General features: G+C 37.9%; 1 protein-coding gene across 3 annotated transcripts; it reads right to left on the bottom strand.

The window, feature by feature from the left end:
- Positions 1–2073: 2073 nt before the first annotated feature.
- On the bottom strand, positions 2074–6637 carry LOC107744572 (coagulation factor IX-like). Of its 3 annotated transcripts, XM_016558290.1 has the most exons (8): positions 6479–6637; positions 6122–6297; positions 6020–6044; positions 5010–5123; positions 4760–4894; positions 4291–4589; positions 4015–4141; positions 2074–3416 (listed from the first exon to the last, which is right to left on the bottom strand). In XM_016558290.1, the coding sequence occupies exons 1-8, from the start codon at positions 6531–6533 to the stop codon at positions 2836–2838; spliced, it is 1512 nt and encodes a 503-aa protein (XP_016413776.1). In that variant the 5' UTR covers positions 6534–6637; the 3' UTR covers positions 2074–2835. The 3 variants fall into 3 exon arrangements, with proteins under 3 accessions (XP_016413776.1, XP_016413777.1, XP_016413778.1); XM_016558291.1 differs by lacking the exon at positions 4760–4894; XM_016558292.1 differs by lacking the exons at positions 4760–4894; positions 5010–5123.
- Positions 6638–21110: the final 14473 nt, after the last annotated feature.

Raw genomic sequence — 21110 nt, 5'->3', positions numbered from 1 at the left:
AAAGCACGGAAGCTCAGCTCGCCATGAAGGAATGGCCCAGTGCAATATTGGACCTTTAATATTCACGCTTGGTAGCTCAGACTGTATGTGACTACATGGATTTAGACCTATATTCCAGAGTTTTTGCACTGCTCCTCATTGACAGATGCTACCAAAATGCAAAAGACAAAGCGTTTCACATCTTACAAGAGATCTCCACCATTTCAGAAAACCCAGAGAGCGCTTTTAAACATCTGTCCTCTGCCTAAACACACTTCAGTCCTCCTGACTAGGTGAAGCCTAGAACATTCTGACTCTGGGATTGTCCCAGTAGACTTTGCAGTTGTTGAATAATGAATCAAGGCCCATCAAAAGGCCTCTTCGTCGCTGTCTTCACGGTTAACCCTCTCCTATGAAAACATCCTGTTCATAAAGGACCGTCATTTTTAAACTGTGTTTGTTTGTGCTGTTATTTATCTTGTACTGTTGTATTTATCCTCAGTCTGAGCTCTTCCCGAGAGCTTCAATGCCAAATCATGCAGTGCCATAATGCCTGTTTCCCCACTTTTTATTTAAAGCAGACTTTGCTCAGTAGTGCACTAGTTACCTCAAAAAAATATTTATAAGCACTTTATTCAGGTCACGCACATTTGTGGCCTTTTGTGTCTCTCTACAGCTTTAAACCGGATGAATTTTGCATGCCGTAAATTCTTACCTCTCTTATTTAGTAAAATTCTCTTGTCAGGCACTTTACATGCATAATCTACTCTGCCAGCTTGAAGACCTGGGGGCCGTCATGTAAATGTTGACTTTGGAGCCACAAATATGAGTTATGAGGGGGTGAGCAGAGCGCATTTGTGTTGAATGTGTGGCACGGCTGCAAAATCAGAGCCGTGTTAATGGAGGTTTCTTATTAAGGGAGATCATACAGCAAACATTAAATATACCCACTGTTTAGAATGCTTAATGAAATATTAATTGCAGACTTATATGAATTTACTACATTAAATCAGGCCCACAGTTGGAGGGCTGACTTTGATATACCAGCGTTTGAAGTGGAAATGAGCTGTGTGTAGCAGCAGGAGACGCTTTGGAGTGCATATCTCTTATGTTATTAATTTCGTTATCAAGTTGTTCCCTTCCAGCGTGGAGCTCCAGCCACCCACTCAAAATCAAGCCATGTAAAGGACACAACTGCCTGTACTGTGCTGTATTAGCCATATATACTGTCAACTTTGCATATTTACAGTATATGCTTATTCGTGTCCAAATGTCTTGAGAGCACACTGAAAATCTGGGAATCAGAATTTCATGAGCATCAGGTTTTTTCCATCAATTTCAAGTTAATTTTGTAAATTTAGTTTTGCACTCAGAGGTAATGCTAAACAAAAGCATTTTCACTAATGGTCTCAGACCTTTGGACCTCACTTTATCTAATAGCATTTAATCCTGTTTTTTTTTTTTGGGGGGACTGGCTTATAAATTATTTTTGAAGGAATGTATCTGTGTTGACTATTGTATTGTAACAATATTGTATTTAAATTTGTACAGCCTATTGAAAATTAAGAAATACATTTTTTTAAATAAAACTATTTAATAGTAAAATAATTTGTGCCTAAAATATATATGTAGTATTATTATTTAACTACTCTAGTGTTTATACGTTTAGGGTCGGTAAGATTTTTCAACGTCTGCTGACCAAGCATTTATTTGATCTGAGCATATATTGAATACAGTAAAAACAGTAATACTGTGAAATATTATTTTCTATTTTAATGTATTTTAAAATGTAATTTATTCTTGTGATTGCAAAGCTTCATTTTCAGCACCATTACTCCAGTCTTCAGTGTCAAATGATCCTTCAGAAATCATTCTAATATGCTGATTTGGTGCTCAAGACATATTACTTATTAATGTTGAAAACTGCTTAATATTTTTGTGGAAACGGTATTACATTTTTTAGGATTTTTCAGGACCATTTGTTTGAAATAGAAATCTTTGGAACATCAATGTCTGTACTGTATCCTCTTTGAATGAAACACACTTCTTTCCAAAGAAAAAAAAAGTCTTACTGGCCCCAGATGTTTAAGCGGTAGTGTATATTTTAATTAGTACAAATATATTAATAATGATAATAAAAAATAGTTCAAGTTATAACAAGATTTTTAGAATTAGACATTTTAGAGTCAAAGGCACATATACATCATAAACATCAACTGTGTTGTTATCTCCCAGAGACTGGCCTCAAATGATGAAAGGATCTTTCACGGGTGAGATGTGAGTGATCTGATGCCTCCAGGGTTTATGGGTAAGATCCAGTGATTTTCAGAACTAGGTCACGAGTCTTAAAGAACGCTGTTGAAATCTTAAGTAGGTTTCTAGTGTCAGATATTTTCAGTCAACCCCCCTCACGTTCCTCCAGTTTTCCCTCTGAAGGCAGTTGCAGCTCAAAGCTTGAGAGGCTACATTTTTTTCTTCTTTCTGTCTGAATGAGAGATTGAGTTCTCAGTCAAGAAACCTTAGCAGGTTCTAACCATGTAGCAAGGCAGTATATTGCTTAATAACATACCAGCTTTCATTAAACCACAGGAGAAAACAGTGTAATTATGGATTATTAAATGTCCTTATGGGACAGTGAAGGTACTAAGTCATGTATAATTGATCATTTATTGATGGAATCTCATTGGCCAGCCAGGACTTGGGGGCAGGGCATGACTACAATCTGTTACAGATTACAGTTACAGATTACGAACAATCTAATTGTATTTATTTCACCTGATTAAACAAGTGCATCTTTTCTCTCCAGATTTGAATACTCCATGTGTGCAGATGAGATTTTAAAATGAGAATTCTAGATCATAGGTCCACATTTTTAAGCAGTACTCCCTTAGTAACGCCCATGACGTGCTGTATCCAACGATAATAGTTACCAACCTGGGTGTACACACCGTACTTCCCTTTCTTGGCACATTCTTCTCCCCAACTGACAATGCCTGTGAGGAACCAGGTGTTGTGGTAGCGCATGGCATGAGGTCCTCCGCTGTCCCCCTGACACGCGTCTTTAGGAGAATCTGAGTATCCAGCACAGAACATGAAGTATGTGACTGGGTCACTGCTGCTTTCCTTACACACTGTTCTGTCTACATAAGGCAACTCAACCTTCTGTAGGTTCACTGCACTTCGGCCTTGAAAGCGCAGACGGCCCCAGCCGCTGACAGTAGCCAGAGATCCAGACTGCAGCAGTGAGTTGGAGAAGAGCATGGGTCCCAGGCAGATAGGAAGTACAGTTAGGGTAAACCGGATGGGGTTGCGCAGCCGCAACAAGGCAATGTCATGATTGTAGAGGCTTACTTTGGAGTCATAACGGGGATGTGAGATGAAACGGGTGATGTTCAGATTCTGTTCTGTGCCTTCAGTCTTGGAGACATCATGCTCCCCTGTGAAGCATAGTTGTTTAGTTAGTAATATTAATAACTGGTCTTGGAATTGTAAAAATTTCAGGAAAAAATATCTAAAGAATATTTAAAAAAAGAAAAGATACATTTATCTGATATGCAATGTTGCATATAAGATCATGTTTGTTTTTTAAAGAATTGTTTTATGCTCGCCAAGGCTATATTTATTTGCTACAGTAAAACCACTAATATTGTGAAATATTATTACAATTTAAAATAATTAAGTTAAAATAAGTTCTCTATTAGAATGTATTTTAAGATGTAATATTCCTGTAATGGCAAAGCTGAATTTTCAGCATCATTACTCCAGTCTTCAGTGTCACATGATCCTTCAGAAAGCGTGCTATTATTTATAGTCTATTGATTTGGTGTTCAACAAATATATCATCTTATTAATAATGGTGAAAGCAGTTGTGCTGCTTAATATTTTTGTGGAAACCTTACATAGCGAGCTGGGACTCGAACTCGAGACGCCCGAAGTGCAACGGCGCAATTTTTAAATATTTTATCAATTTAAATATTGGCGCCATACAGCAATTTCATGTAATCAGTATTTCCTTGGCTGTTGTTTAGGTCTTACCAACTCTGATGTAGAAGGATCCATTCTGTGTCCCTACCAGACAGTGGGCTGCAGTAATGACCCATAACTGGTTAAGAATGGAGCCTCCGCAGAATACCTGCTGTGTTGAGCGCGCCACCAGCGCCACCTAGAGATCAGCAGGATAAATGACATGATTTTGGGTGCATAAACAGATTGCGTTGTAGTAGATGTGCCCGTAACTCACTAATTTACTCAGAGATGATTTGATCAAAGACATTTTTGATTGCTATAGCACATAATATTTATAGTCTTTACCTGCCAAGGGATTTCTCCAGGTAAAGCTGGATTGCCACCAACAATACGGCTTTTTGGGGCACTTACGGTTGGTACAGGAGTCATCAAATACTCCTCAAATGCCCATTCAGGGAGTTTAACATGAGATGGCGCGATTTTCTCTTTTTTCTGTTTAGAATTTGAAGGGCTTGTCAAGTTGTCCGGTTTGGAAGTGCTGGATGTGGATTTATTGGAAGATTGTGCAGAGTTCGGTGCAGACGTTGGACCGCTGGCAAAAGTTCTCACAGCCGTTTTAGTGACTTTGCCACATGGAAACTTAACTAGTGACACATAAAAAAAATAATAAGTTGTTGTTGTTAAATGTCTTGCATTAAAACTTGCTTGCAGTGCCTTTCTTTAAAAAACAAAACTACTAGTACTTTAAGAACGAAAGTAACCTAGCTCTTTCAGATGTTGAGGGCATTAGGAATCTACGAAGTAATTAAATCACCTATAGGTTCACATGTGAATCCATCTTCTTTGAGTCTGTAACCGGATGCACACCGACATCCTGTCTCATGAGACTCCATCACAACACAGAAATGCTCACAGCCTCCATTATCAACATCACACATTTTGGCAGTTACTGAGAAACAGCACAAAGCATCTTTTTAATTATCTTTAGGAATTGAATGGTCATTCATTCATTCTAGCTAAATATGATGCACTGTGTGTTTGAGGGAAGAGAGATCCTGTCTAACCTATTTCACAGTTTTTGCCGACATAGCCCGGTAGACAGTTACAGGTGTATGTGCCCATCTGGTCCTCACATGTGCCTCGGTTTTGACAGGGCGATGATTTACACTGGTCCCCATCTAACAGACAGGATCATTTATTAACAACTGGTAAGAAAAAATTTATAGAAATAATTTGCTTTATTCAAATTCTGGAATAAGGAACAGAGGACGTTGATTCAAAACCAGTTTAAATTATTTTAATAATTTGTCTAATTAAATGTTACCCAAATGCATTTTATTTCCTGAGTTTTATTTGCTGAGTTTAAGAATATAATGATGTCCAGTTCAAATATCATTTAATTTATTGATCCAATAGCTACCTAAACATACATCATAAGAATGTTTTTAACCTTAAATTGTCATTTCTGGCCAAAATACGAGGCCATAACTAAAATACTATCCATAATGATGCTTCCTCCTCTAGTGAAAACATTCATCCCATGTAGTCCTCTCACATCAAAATCCATCAACATATTTGTTTAGAACTGTTTTGGACTGTTTTCGCTTGTAAACGGTGCTCTGTGCATGTTTCTCTATTGATTCAGGAAAGACAGAAAGAATCAGGAGAGAAAGCATTATTATGGATGGAGCACTTTCAATTTTGCTGGAAACAACAGTTTTGATGATCGATATGCTTATTACAAGCACGCAGCTTTTTGCTTCAAGGATGGACTGGAGTAATTTGGATTACTTGTGGATTATTGTGATGTTTTTATCAGCTATTTGGACTCTCATTCTGACGGCACCCATTCACTGCAGAGAATCCATTGGTCAGCAAGTGATGTAGCCTAATGCTAAATTTCCCAAAAATCTGTTCCAATGAAGAAACAAACTCATCTGCATCTTGGATGGACTTGGGGTGAGTACATTTTAAGCAAATTTTCATCTTTGGGGTGAACTGTTCTTTTGACATATAGAGATGTTCTCCTGTTTGCCCTTGGTAAATATGACGGTCAATGATTAAACACACTTACCAACATAACTTGCCCAGAACTCCATCTGAAAAACAGACCAAACACACATTTGCTATATTACACAATGCATGACAACTGACGAACCACATCTTGTCTACTCACTGTCTTTTCATCATTTTCAAAGGCTTCTCTGGCCTCCTCCAGGACACATGTCTCCTCCATACACTCCCTCTCTACATTCCCCTTCAGAAACTCCTCAAATAGTCCTGTGTTTGCTCGCCTGGGTCTCCTCAAAATGCTGTCAGCTTTCTCCCCGTCTAGGAACACTGATCCTGGGGCTGTTACAGAGTTTGAGAGTTTATATTCTTTACTGGAGGGGAACTACTGAAAGCATGCACGTGAATATGTTTAATAACCCTCAGAAAGTCAGAAGGCAAATGCCAAGTGTGCCTTGTATGTTCTCTGTCAGCTCTAAGAAGATTGATTTATAAGAGAGGTAAGTGGTTTTGTAGGTCTTACCTGCAAAGGTCTGCAGCAGAATATGTGGGAATAGAACAAGACCGAATGAAGCCATATCAATCCAAATTCGGTTCCTTATTATTCCACAGTGAGCTGACAAATAAACTGAGCCAACGCTCCAAAGTACACCTGTCTACCACACTTCCACACAAACGACTGGCACAGGATAGGCTATTCTGTCTGACTGAGAGAAAGAAAAGTAGAACAAAATATCTTCAAATAGAAAGCAGTTATTTTAAATAGTGAAAATATTTCACAATATTACTGCTTTATTTGGATCAAATAAATGCAGGCTTGGTGAGCAGAAGAGAATTCTTTACAAAAAAATTTAAATCTTACTATTCAAAAACTTTTGACTGGTAGTGTATTTCAACTTGTAGGCTAGTACATATAATATTAGGCTACATGCAATATTGTTCCCACACAATATAAATGTCTTTATATACATGAAAATATATAGCCTTCCTATTTTAGAAAGATTGCTCATCGCAAACCGATCTTCATGTTCGAGAGTTCTTGGCATCAAAAAGTTTCAAAATCAAATCTCCACTAGATGGTGCTGCTGCTTCAATGAGTAAGATCAATAACGTAACCGTTAGTTTCCCCCTCTTGAATCAGTTTAGCATTCATTGGTTTCCTCTTTCACTGTTAGAGAAAGGAGATGACATTAGATAGAATGCGATGAAATTTGCAATACTTCATAAAGAAAGAAAGCATTATCATGTATATTCTCCACAGATGGGCCCTGTATCAGGGACTGTGGGAGGGGCTGGATCAGCATGTTGGAGAACAGCCCAGTCTAGGCTTCAGTTCCGCTGTAAGTGCTCTTGATTTGTTCTCGCCCCTTGGGAATCTGTTATCTTCTCAGATGGAGCTTTCTTATTGACTGTGGGCTTTTTGTTTTCATCCAGCCATTACGGGGCTGAATTATTCATTTCTAAGTAATTAACACTGGCCATCAATCCCACTGTATGAGTGCCAATCAATCTGTAACTGAGAGTTAGTTTTGATTGCTGAGATGGGCTTTGGCTCACAGCCTCTCAAGCAGCAATCAACAGACTGTTATTGCAGCTATAAGAGCATGAGTAAACCGAGTACATTACTCAAAACTTTTTTTTTGCACTTAATGCTTGGAAAAGCTTTACCCCCAGTTAGCCTTGAATTCACAGCCATTTTTAAAACCAACACCATCAGTCAGTGAAGCTAAGCCTCTGAAGGCAGAGCTATATTTAGACAAATCCAGACAACACTAACAAAAATTATAAAGGCATTACTATGTTTAAAATTGACGTTCTGGAATACTCGTTTATGAAATGATGTGAATGAAATGAAAATGTCATTTTTTCATGTTTTAAAATGTGTTTTTTTTTCTTGGTTATACGAAGGTTAAAAGGGAATATTTTATTTTATCATTTCGCAAACATTATGGCAATATTACTTGAATGTTTTCTAAATGTTCTGAAACAGGTCCAAATAAATATATATTTGAGAAAATATATATAAATAAATAAATATTTTAGAAGAAAAGCATTAAATTAACTATAATGTTTTTGTGCTAACGTTTTGAAAATATTAACAAAGACCTGATAAAAAAAAAACTTATAACTGATAACTTTATGTTCTATTAACATTACTAGAACATTAGCTAAAATTCTGAAAACGTTTCTTGTTAGCTGGGTGTTGTCTGAGTCAAGTCCTGATCACTAGCAATTCTTTTCCGTTAACCTTTTTTTCCCCCCCCCAGAATTTTAGGGCCTGTCTCAATACATAGTTTCAGTCTTTGCACTTGTCCACTTATATACTTGCATGACAAATTTCCTGTATTTGACTCAAGTTTTCAAGCAAAGTGTGTATTGCAAGTAAAGTTTTTACAGTGCTTTATTTGCGCATTTTGATTTTCAAAACTTTAAAATAAACTTCTAAATGCCTGTACAGTAGTCCCTAGAGCAGATTTAGTGTACATTAAGGGCCCTGAGCTTTGGTATTTTTCTGACCTGCCAGACTCTTGCTCACTGTCGTGGGTACATGCGCAGGTCAGTACTGCAGGTGTGGGGATTGGGACATGTCCTTTGTTCCAATGAGCCAGTTAAAAAAATGAAAAGATTCACCAGATCTTGTTCGCCATCACGTAATGACGCCATTAATGTAATGCTGTCATCTTGGCGGATGAAAATATCACGCTGTCACAGTTTATTTTGTGATAATGACAGGTTAACTGTACATTTTCACTTACTGAGAGAATACTCTATCATTTGGAAAAATGCCGTTTCTCTCATCATGTTCTGAGATGGCATATACTTTGACTTCACTGGGCTGAACTACATTGAGCCTTGGCCTTATACACAACAGGTGCTGAGACTGTATAATGTTGTGATAGCAGGGCAGGTTGGTGTGGTTATGTGGTGCATGTGGGAACTGGAGCTGATTTATAACACAGCACCACTGATTTCAGCAGTGATGTGCGTCTGTCTGCCTGCCCTGTGCTGCTGGGAATTGGTGCCATCTCCAATTAGATTAGAGGCTACTGTGAAAGATCAGCCCACTCCAGTAGATAATAAAAATGTGACGCCTGTTCAGTGTAATCGATTATGGAGAGCATCCTCACTCTGGGGAGGTAAGCAGATCGCAGAGCTTCCAGCCTCGTGAACTCTGCACAGGACCCATGTAGCTCATTAGAGTCCCCGAGCCATTTGTGCAAACTTATTTTTGGCCTCAAGAAGCACCTGACTGGGTGTAGCGTAATGTGCAGACAGAAGGGATGAAGAGAGAGAGATGAGGAGCTGTGATTGTTGCAGTGTTAACTGTATCAGGAAATGATAACAGGTACAAGACTACACTGTTCTTACAGATGCTTCATGTTCCCCTGATCCACACTATGTTATTTAAAGAAGTAGTTGTATAATTTACTCACCCTCACGTTGATTCAAACTTTTCGTATTTTCTTTCTGCTGTCAAAAACGAGTTATTAGGTACAATGTTCCTGCTGCTCAGTCCATACAACACTGCACTATATTCTTAGTCTACCGAAGTCATGTAATAGGTTTCTGCGAGAAAAATACTAAAATTTAAAGGGATAGTCCCCTTAAGAATGAAAATTACAACATGATTTAAATTACCCTCAAGCCATAGTTCTTGTGTGTCTCGAATCTTGTGTGTCAACCAATCTGGATGCACCAAATGTAAATTTAGATCTGTAGATTTGTGAGCTACAGTAGCAGGGAAAATGATCTGGGAGTAATGAATTGTAGTCTGTTCCTCACATAACACTATTCTATGAGTTTAGAAGACTTGGAATATAGTGTACAATCGTTCACAAGTTCTCTAGTTTGTTTTTTTTATGTCGTATTGCTAGCTCTGTGAGGTTCTTGTGAACATCTTGTGAAGTTCTTAATTTATAAATTGCTTCAAATAAAAGCACCTAAAAAATAAATAAATATATAAATGTACATATATGGACCATTTTTGTGGTACTTCAACCCTTTTTTGTCCTTTTCTGAACTTGACCGACCCTACTTGCCATTCACTTTCACCTCCTTTTAGTTCTATGGAGGAAAAAAAGTAATACAGGTTTGAAACAACATGAGGGTGAGTAAATCATCACTAATGACAATCATTTTTTGGCAAATAATTCTTTAATAAGCTTGTCAACAGAGGTGCTGTATAGCATTACTGTATATATGCCCTTGTAGTATCCAGGATACAGAATAAGTATATTGAAATTGTTTTAGATATTACGGTTAATAAAAACACTAACTGAAGTTGAGTTTCACATGAATTTCTTCCTTTAGTGAGATTGATTATTCTCCAGAGACGGCGAGGATGCAGGCCAGACCGCAGATATATAGCATTGACCATCACAGCAAACAGTGGGAACAGAGAAACATCACATCAACAACAGGAAACGCCACAGAGAAGACTGAGAAAGTTTGTAATTACTTCACTTTGCTTTGTACGTTTTTAGAAGAAAAGGGGGAAAAATAAACTTTGCACCATCTCGGATGAATGCAGACAGCCTAAGAATAGCAGGCTGTCTGAGAACAACCTTCACATCACGCAGGCACCACAATCTCTGCCTCTGTTTCTGCGGTTACAGGGATTAGCCGTGACTCACCATGTAAGTCCTTACTGTTTTCCTCCTTCTCTGAGAGCGCAGTACGGACATCAGTCACTCCTCACCGTGTGTTTACCCTGCTGCTGCTCCTGCGGGAACATGGGAGCGTGTGTGGGTGTGTTTTCAATCACGGTGGCATAATGAACCAAAGCTATTATTTATGCAAATTACATAGCATTTTATTGAAGAACCACTTGCAGAACTTTTAGGTCATGCGCTGGGGCTTCAAGTCTTGATTTCTGCTTCTGAAGTGACCCTCTAACCACCATATTCAGATCATAAAAAGACTGTAAATTAAAAATGAATTAAACAATGGAGAATAAATGAAATAATCCTGTTGTTATTTTAGTAATATTTATATTCTATTATAGTTTTCATTAATGTTTTAATGAACTTTAGTTTTAGAAATTTAGGTAGTTCAACTTAAAACATTTCAAATTTTTGTTTATATTTTAATTGAATATTTATGTTGTTTTATTTCAGGTTTATTTAAATTATCAAAAAAATAAATAAATGAAACGGGTTATTATTAACTATATGTTAAAAACACAACCAGATATAGGTAAACAGATTTTAACAGCAAAATGTTAACTCTGTTCTCAGCACGTTTAAAGTATGTTTAAAAATGTTAATTTAATTTAATGTCAAAAAGCATATTTAATTTAATGTCAAGGCAGGTTGCCACATTTTTGCAAGTCATATTTTAAATGATGTATTTTTATACAATTTATTAATTGAAAATTGATATCTTCTTTTCATGCTCTGCTTATTCATCAGTTGTTTTGTGTTTGGCAGGTTCCTATTGAGACAACAATGGTAACCAGGTAACCACAAAGTGTAACAACAAACCCTGTATGTTAATGTTGTGTTCAATAAACTATAATTTTATTACAGGGCAATATCTAGAGCTGATTGTTGACCACCGGCGGACTAAGAAGGACCACGCTCCCATCTACATTGATGGGGCTGAAGTGGAGCGCGTGGCGAGCTTCAAGTTCCTTGGTGTCCATCTCTCTGAGGATCTTTCCTGGACCCTCAATACCTCCACACTGATCAAAAAGGCACAACAGCGCCTTTACTTCCTTAGGAAACTAAGGGAAGCTCACCTGTCCCCCAACATCCTGCTGAACTTTTACCGTTGCACTATTGAAAGCATTCTCACAAACTGCATCACAGTGTGGTATGGCAACTGCACTGTTTCGGACCAGAAAGCCCTCCAGCGGGTGGTGAGAACTGCCCAGTAAACCACTGGTGTTGGGCTACCCTCCATCAAAGACGTTTACCACAAACGCTGCCTAAGGAGAGTGAGAAGCATCATCAAAGACTCCTCTCACCCCAATCACAGACTGTTCACTCCTCTCCCATCGGGGAGACGTTATAGGAGTCTTCGCTGTCGCACCAGCAGACTCAGGAACAGTTTCTTTCCCTCAGCGGTCAGCCTACTGAACTCCAATCTCAGGCGCTGAACACTACATCCTAGATGGACCACCTAATGCTTAACTAAAAAAAATAATTAAAAAAAACAGAACATTAACCTGTCTGCACTCCTCACTCACAATGTTCTTTTTATTCCCTCTTTTAATGTATATACACATAATCTATATTTATTTATATACTCTGTTATTTGCACTTCTGGTTAGATGCTAACTGCATTTCATTGGCTCTGTACTTGTACTCTGCACAGTGACAATAATGTTGAATCTAATCTAATCTAATCAGTGGAAATGTTCAATAGCCTCAAGATCTCAAGGTATGTGTCTATTCAGAAATTGAAAATGAAAAATTTAATTAAATTATAAAAAGAATGAATAAATACATAAACAAACAAACCTGCCGTAAGAAACCTACCGTAAGAAATGTTAGTGGCCTAAAAAGTATGACAACTAGCCCACTTCTCCCCTATATTCTTTGACCAGAGAATCAGGTGCTACATAATATGTAATGTTATGGTACAGTAGCACTGGGTATTTATCATAAAAAATGAACAAAATAAAAAAAGAGTATTAGTGACATGTTAAGCTATGTTTTTAAGTTTTTAATCGGTTTGGATCACGACTGATGACCGTGTGCCTAATCTCTCTCATGCTAGACATGGAAGTATCCCATTTATTTTCTAAAGGTGAGTATAGGGGCATTTGCTGCTGCTGGCTCTGACATCTGTCTCCCTTTCCACCATTAAATCACACGGAGCGCTCCCGACTCCCTTCCTGTGGGCGCAGTTATAAATGGAACGACTGCCGGCTTGAAGGATCTGCCCATGCCTGAGTCTCCTGGACGCGGCCATTGACATTAATCTAGTATTTGTTGGAGTGCACCTCTGTTAATTAGCACAGTCATTCTGTGAGTCTGAATGGGTAATGTTTCACACCAACGGCCCCTGTGCGCCACTCCAGCTCGGCCCAATCTAAGCAGCTGACATTTAAACAACCTGCTTGATATTTAGTAAGGGATGAAAAGAAATAGCTACTTTATGTGTGCTCAAAACTGTAAACACATTTCTTTGGACTCTCTCTCTCAATCTACAGGCTAGCAGTGCTTCAACTTATTGGATGGGTTTTAACTGAGGAGGTGTGTAGATGTCCTGTGCTCTGTCTGTCTGAGTCTGACGCCAAGTCTGACAGTAAGTGAAGATGTAAAAACCCCACTGACACTATTGAGAAGTGATTTTGTGGCCATCGTGTGGATGATCAACAATTCAGATTGAAAATGAACTGCTGAGTTAAAGCCTGTCACTGAAGCGGTAATATATGTACCATTTAGATACTGATATGCAGTGTTGGGGGTAACTCATTACAAGTAACGCGAGTTACGTAATCAGATTACTTTTTTCAAGTAACTAGTAAAGTAACGCATTACTGTTTAATTTACAAGAGAATATCTGAGTTACTTTTTTTTTCCAATTTATTGATTGACAGCTCTCCTGTCCCCATGTTGAGAGAAATCAGATGTTACTGTAGTTCTAAAATAAATATGAATATGCATTAATTCGTCTCACTCACAAAAAAAAACACAGATTCAGTATTCCTCAAAATGAATAAAAATAATGCAACTCAGAACCTGCAATAATTAAATGTTAAACAACACAAATATGCTTTATGTATTTAATCCCATTCTATTAACCAATGTCTTTGCTTCTGACCTTCGATGATCCAGTTCAACCATACTAATAAGCAAAAATTACTCTAGACAAACATTCGTGTGTCTTTTTTTATTGCTGAAGTGTGTTGAAATTTCTTCTTCTGCATTCTACTGTACGGACTTAAATTTACTTTCCCTTCCGCCTGAGGCTTATTCATGCACTTTTGGTGTGAAAAGGCTTTTATATTTGCCAAAAATATAACTTTTTTATTTTAAAAACAAACAAGCAAGCCCTGTCCAGATTTAAAAAGTAACGCAAAAGTAACGTAACGCATTACTTTCCATAAAAAGTAACTAAGTAACGTAATTAGTTACTTTTTTATGGAGTAACGCAATATTGTAATGCATTACTTTTAAAAGTAACTTTCCCCAACACTGCTGATATGTACACATTAAGTACTAATTTGTACCTTCAGAGTAATATGCCAACTTTAGGGTAAATAAGGTACAAAGATGTACCTTTAAAAGGATGCCGCCTCAGTGACAGCTTTTGTACCTTTTTCTGAAAGTAACTGTTTTGGTAACTTCAGCATTCCAGTTCTTACATGTCAGAAATGTACTTTTAAAAGCCAATTCACACTCTACTGGCAGACGCAGACAAACATATTCATCCGGTTTTGTTGGTTCAGTGTGTTACTCCCATCGAAGTCTGTTGGTGTTGATCAGTGCTTATTTTCACTGATTGAATATGTTGAATCAGCATTTGTCAGGTCTTGTAATGTCTGAGAAGAGACATACTGTAATCTGGTGACCCTACCCTATGCGTTAGTCTTCGTCTGTCGGTGCAGTGTGAATTGACCTATCGGTAAGCCCCACCCCCCTTAGTTACTGTTGCTCACTGTCTTAAAATGACACCTTCTTCTGAGGCGTTTCTGATAAATTTGGGACACAGATGGACCTTCAAGTGGGACTTAAATATTCCATGGAGGGATATATAAAAGATGTTAAAATAAATATGTAAAAATCACAATGCAAACGGGAAAATTATGTTACGGTCGTCACAATCGCAATGACAACATCCCAGATCAACACCGTTCATATACCGCAGAGTACGATTAAATTAATTTACATTTAACCAGATTAATATGGAGAGGCACTCCACTGACCTTCGTTTATGTGCTTTTGACTTTCACTGCACGGTACATGACCCCGTGCAACTGATACTCGACTGCCATTGGCTCATCTGCGTTCGAGAGGAGGGGCTTACCGATAGGTCAATTGAATTTCAGACCTCTAAATCTTGTGTTTGGTATCTCAAATCTTTTAAAAAATTGCTTTAACCAGTCTGGGCTAGTTTGTTGGTCTCTCACTGTATAGGCTGATCTGTTGGCTGTTTTGTATAGATGTCCCTGTTTGTCAAAGCTGAAGACCACTAGTTTAAACCAGATACATTTACACACCCCAGTTAATGGATATATAGCTTGAACTATTGCTTATACTTACATTTACAGATCATTTAAAGTGCACTGGCTACAGAAGACAGTCCCCTGAAGTACAGTAGCATGGAGTAAGATGTATGGTCTAGGGAATAATAACAAGATGGTTGGAAAAGTATTTTATTAATTTCTCCAGTTCATTTGTCGACCCTGTCTAAATTTAAAAAAAGCTCCAACCAAGTCCAGTATCATTGCCATTACACTACCATTATCCCACCACCACAATCAGCAGCTGGTGATTGCAGTGGAAGTGCAAATGCCTAGAAACAGTGTCAGTGCTCCCATGTAATTCTGTGATGGCCCAGTTCACAAGTTTCCAAACATTTTTAAATGCAGGACTAAATTTTGGACTGCAATGGACTACTGTAGATTATATTCTTATCATATTACATGTAAAATCTCCTCCAGCTAAGCGGGTAACATTTTTAGAATGTTCTCAGACCACCGGGATTCATCAAATGCCAAAACGAGACAATCTCACACATTTTGTTCATTCATTATCATGAAGAAAAATTTCACATTGTGCCTAACAAAATATCACAACACTTCCAGACTCTTTTTTCCCCCTCTAGTCTAGTGTTTTTTTTCCAGCCCTCTGCAACTCTGATGTTTGGACTAGTCTTCTGGGGATCAGTCAGGCCAGAGCTTCTCAGCTCTGAACACTCTAGGACAGTGCTACAATAAAGCATAATGTTTACCCATGGAATGTTACACAGAACTCTGCTCAAGGCTCTTCAGCAGAGATGGAGGAGTACAGAGGAAGAGACAAGCAGGAGATAGAGAAAGGTAGGAAGTCATGCCGGGGGATATTTCTTGTGTCAAGTTCAGGTTACATCAATGGCTTTCTGCCTTGGCCTTTTCTTATTTCTAAAATTCTTATATGTATCACCCCCTTTTTTGGATTACAGAATGTAAATGGCACCAATAAGTGAGATTAGTCTAAAACTACAGCAGATTTTCAGTGCTTAATAGTCTGAGACCACATTAACAATCTTGGAGTCAAAACCTAATTTAAACCTGGAAATAAACAGGAAGCTTGAAATATTTCTAGGTCACTAATCACATAAGTAAATTTGGGACATTGATCAGACAGATATTCTTGCTTCCAGTGAATCATCTCTGTGTTTGGAACATATCAAGTCATACTGGAGAACATGGTCATCAGTTTGACCAAAGTTCATGCAGCTGGAGTGCTGCTGTCAAACCAAATACTGAGACATTTTCGAAATTAATACTCATTTTAGGTTTTGAAGTAAAAGAAAGAAAAGAAGAGAAGTTTGTAGAGACTAGATGGCATATCTCTTCATGGTTTTTAGAGGAGCAGCAGGCATGCAGGCCAGGGAACGCTCAAAGAACGCAAAAACTTAAAGGCAAAAAGCAGTGGCAAAAAGCCCCAAATTTGTTGGTGTCCTGAGTTTTTAAACTCGGCTGTTGGACACATCCCAAATGGTGTCCTGACCAATTAGACATTGTCTTAGCTCGCGGTGTTGCTATGTTTCTCCACCCAATACATAAACCAACATGTTATCTTATTAGTCACATGGTCAGAATTTTCCCGCTCTTGCAGAGTATAATTTGGACAATGGTTTCTATAACAAGATTATAATACATTTGACAAAGAATTGATTGATAGGAATGTTTCAAGTAGGACTTTTCACACACATGCATACCAAACACGAATATAAACCACTAAACTATTCAATAGTTATTAAAAGGACATATACAATGAGTGATTGGAACATGATAGACAAATGTGTGTGCTACATACATGGTATGGAGTTATGCAATGGACTGATATTAGTTTATAAGGATAATTTTGGTGCATCTACATATGTAAAAGACCGTCTCTGTGTAGTTTTGTGAATGTGAGGATGTGTTCTTTGAGGAACAAAAGGTCTAGAAGGAGCCTGGTCTTTGTCCTGAGTGGGTGGAAACCCAAGGAAGTCTCAACTAATGGTTTTCCTTATGGTTTTACTTGTGATTGTCATGATGCGTTGTATCTTCGATCATTAATCTTGGTTTTCTTGCCCCAAAATTGACAGTCTCCTTCCTGAGTTGGGAATATCAACAAGTGTTCTTTTGTGTTAATGTTGCACGCTGTTCAAAGCTGCTAGTTGGTGGACTTGCTTCAAACTTGGGTATTGTGGGCAGATTTATGATGTTGTCTTGTTATCCTGGGCCTCTTTGTGGAATTTGGCTCTTTGTGTCGTTTCAACCCTGTTCTGATTGAATCTTAGTTTGTCTGATTCACTCTGATATGCTGCAAAGCATTTTCACCAAAGTGTCAGATATATGGATTAGAATTCTGTGCTGTTTCAAGCTATATTCTCATTAATGATCATAGACGTTGTGGTAAATATGCATACACCATGGTTTGATGATTGATCACACTCACCGACTGCCAGAAAGCAGTTCTCCAAAGGTTTGTGAGAGATGATACTTTGGGTAGACAATTCAGCCATAAACCCAACGGGGTCAATTGTGCCAATTTTAGACGGAGGAGATGACAGAATTGTTGTGTCAGGTCAAAGCTTTTGACCTCAATTCTAACAGTTGGCTGATCCCATTGGTACCTGTCATTGCTAGCATATGTGCTCTATATAGCAATGAAAGAGGAAGTGCTGATGCAGCACAGAAAGTGGAAATGAGAAATATCCTCTCTTAGGTATTTAATAAATACCTTTGTAGGTGGTATAGGCAATTATTTATACTGCAAAGTCAGCCATATGACCCTCAGGTGTGTATGCTCTCATATGATGTCATACTGTAGTAGCAGAATACTTATCATAACAGGAAATTAATTACTCCCTAATCAGCCTTGCCCAGAGCACTGGACATATCAATATTTACAAAATAAGCCTTCTAACTAAAACCTCAGCATAACAGCAGTCCATAAATCACTTGCACTTTATTCCTAAAACACTCTTCTCTCTGTCCCAGAAAATTATTTTAGGCACAATCCCAAAAGGTTCTGAAAATGGAATATTTTCTCATCCATCATTTGGTCTGTAAAACGTTTTCTATTTGATCGGCCACCTTGACAGGCTTGTTGATTTGAGATCATAGATTTATTTAAAGCAGTAAACTTATAAATACTCATATTAAATAAGACAATGATAAGAAGTGTGTGTATGACGTCTTTGTTAAAAATAAAAACTTCTACCAAAGTTACTCTTGTGTTCTAAAAAAGTCCCTTTGAAGTGTGTGTGCCTCCTCACAAAACAAGTTAGAGAAAATCACCATGACTGTGTCCTGGCTTTGTAAGTAAAGCTGCCATTAATGTCAACCTATAACTGAGTGTTCACAGCTGAGCCTTTCTTCATGAACATTTAGATAATTGTTGCCCACATAATACTATCGTTCCAACCATTCATCAGTAAAAGCATTTCAAGGACACCTCTGGAAATCAACACCCCTGTCTTAGCACTGTGAAATAATTCATAGTCTTGAATCTTTAACTACTGTTATTTTACAGAGGTTGATTGGGTGACGACTGAGTGGCACAATGGACACTGTGGGAGAGTCACATCGGAGCTAAAATCAGGTAAACACTTACAGTAGTGTAACCTATTTTGACTTGATCTTGTGACCTACTGGGAGAATTTTGATGGGCTGAAATTAGGATTGAGTTTGTTATTACTGCTATTGGGGAATTTGGTAGAGGGCACTACCTGACTGAAAACATAGGACACTCAGACTCTCGTAAATCTACCTTATATGAGAAGAAACAGTTTTTAGTAACAATTTTTAATTTGAACACTCTAAGTAAATATTATATAAAGTATGGTGAGTCTGCAATTTTATGTGCGTTATCTTATACCATCCTTAAATTGATAATGTATACACTCTGCTCTCTGGAGAATCAGTCATTGAAAAAGCGATATTAGTCAACCACTAATCAATACGGCCCTATCAAATCATTTAGGACATTAAATATAACAACAAACCAAGGTTACATGAGTGATCTGTTGATTTAATGCATGATGTTCTATATGATCAGAGTAGAAATTCAAAATGATGAAGAGGAACATATGAACATGCAATGTTTTGACACAGTTTTGGTAATATTACTGGATTTGCAAATTTCTCTTAACTGACAGCAAGTTGCAGAATAGTGAGATCATTTTTCAGATGGACGTTTTCATCATGTCATCCAGCTGGTGACCACATTCTTCATTGATCAGTAGTACACTGACCTACATGACCTTTTGCATCCGATTGGACATGGCAAATATTGATTCACCAGCACAGAAATTTCTTATGCATCTCTCGGTTCTCGTGAATATAAATGTGAGGCCATTAATCTGCGCTGAAGTCCTGTCTTGCTACAATGTACATGAAAAATACTGTATGCATGTCACTATTGTACAGTACACACATCATGTGGATCTTGTCAAGATAAGGAGCTGCCAAAACAATATAATGTTCACCTCAACCCAACATCCACCAATTCTCCAAACTGTATATTAAATATTCCTAGTGAAAAGTGTTTCTGTGTAGTAAATGTAGTTCTCCAGTACATAAAAAACAGGCATTTATTGTTCCATATTATTTAAAAAAGGCACAATGTGTTCAGCATTAATGCTGGTGGTACTAGCAGCGAGGACGATGACAGTACCACCAGAGACTTGAAAGGAAATAATTACAATGTGAGGACAAGAGACTTCCAACACAAACTGTTTTGTAAATAACTGTCGCTTTGCACTAATTCAAGCATTTAGCTCCAATTAAACCCATAAATGTCAACATTGTTGTCCACCATAAATCACCATTTTTACAAATGTTTAAAAAAGCATTAACTGTCAACTTAAATATAGTGTGGAGAGAGCTTTTTGTTTGGGCTCTGGATTTGACAGACTCCGTGTATGTTAACAAGAGGTTTGAGCATCAACAGAAAAACAGTGAAGGGCAAAGGGAGGTTAGAATAGCCTACAGCTCCTTCATGCTGGGATGTGAGCTCTTGCATGACAAACTACAACCCCAGAAGATACACTGTGCTCAGATAAACCACTTTAACCCGCACTTCTTGGATGGCCTCTTTCCTTGCCTGCCATCTTCTTAAATTCTTCAAGGTGACTTTGTAGATTGCAACCTCAAAATGCCATCATTATTTGTGGAGGCAAACTCCCTTCTGCTGGAAATCCAGCTGCTGAAATTTATATTTCTATTTAGCTCCCTCCAGTAAAATTCCACTTTGTCTCAAGAAATCTGCGTCCACACGAAACCACAAAACCGACACAAAACGATGTAGTATACATGCCAGACCAGTATGTGGCGCTGTAATTCTGCCACAGAGATACACTAAAAACGGAGAAGAAGACTAGCAGTATACAAACGAACATGGAATAATGCATTTATTAATCTGTGTTAATGTTAGGTAATAAAAAGACAATCGTTCAGCGTTTGTTCATGTTTTTGTTGCTGTTACATGACGTAGCGGTGTCTGACTAGGGGCGAGACGTGGGCTGATGACGTCATCGTTTCAGAAAATATAAGGATTCGCTGTCCACACGAAAACGCAAGGGTGGCGTTTTCAGATTTATCCACTCTGGGACCCGGTTTTAAAAAATATGAGTAAATAAAAAATATTATAGAGTTTCACTCTCCCATTTAGCAACTTTTAGCAACAAATCAACCTTCCTTTAGCAACTTCCTCTGAAAATTAGTTGGCAACACTGTGGACGGGGCCTTAAAAGGGAAGAGAAGTTTTAACACTAGAACCGACACAGGGTAAATTTTACCCTTGGCTGTTTTTCAAATGTACTTAACATATTTAAAATAAAACATTCAAGTCTCCCAGTCATTGACTTTTACTAAAATTATGTAATTTACAATCTAATGTTGTTAAAAATTATTTAGATAAAACCAGATCAAAAAACGGGGCATTTATACATATAAGCGCCAGCGGGTCAAATTTACCCGCTATATAATGCATGTAACCTTGGGC

The sequence above is a fragment of the Sinocyclocheilus rhinocerous genome, unplaced genomic scaffold (assembly GCF_001515625.1).
Source record: "Sinocyclocheilus rhinocerous isolate Xijiao unplaced genomic scaffold, SAMN03320098_v1.1 scaffold557, whole genome shotgun sequence".
Classification (NCBI taxonomy): domain Eukaryota; kingdom Metazoa; phylum Chordata; class Actinopteri; order Cypriniformes; family Cyprinidae; genus Sinocyclocheilus; species Sinocyclocheilus rhinocerous.
Note: the sequence above shows the minus strand (reverse complement) of the source record. Positions and strands in the feature narration are given on the sequence as shown.

What these genes read in the sequence shown, in the direction of transcription:
- LOC107744572 (XM_016558290.1), bottom strand. Translation starts at nt 6,533, where the DNA reads ATGGCTTCATTCGGTCTTGTTCTATTCCCACATATTCTGCTGCAGACC. An exon ending in TTGAAAATGATGAAAAGACA is followed by an intron (nt 6,045 to 6,121) that starts GTGAGTAGACAA and finishes TCTGTTTTTCAG; the next exon opens with ATGGAGTTCTGGGCAAGTTA. An exon ending in ATTCACATGTGAACCTATAG is followed by an intron (nt 4,590 to 4,759) that starts GTGATTTAATTA and finishes ATGTGTCACTAG; the next exon opens with TTAAGTTTCCATGTGGCAAA.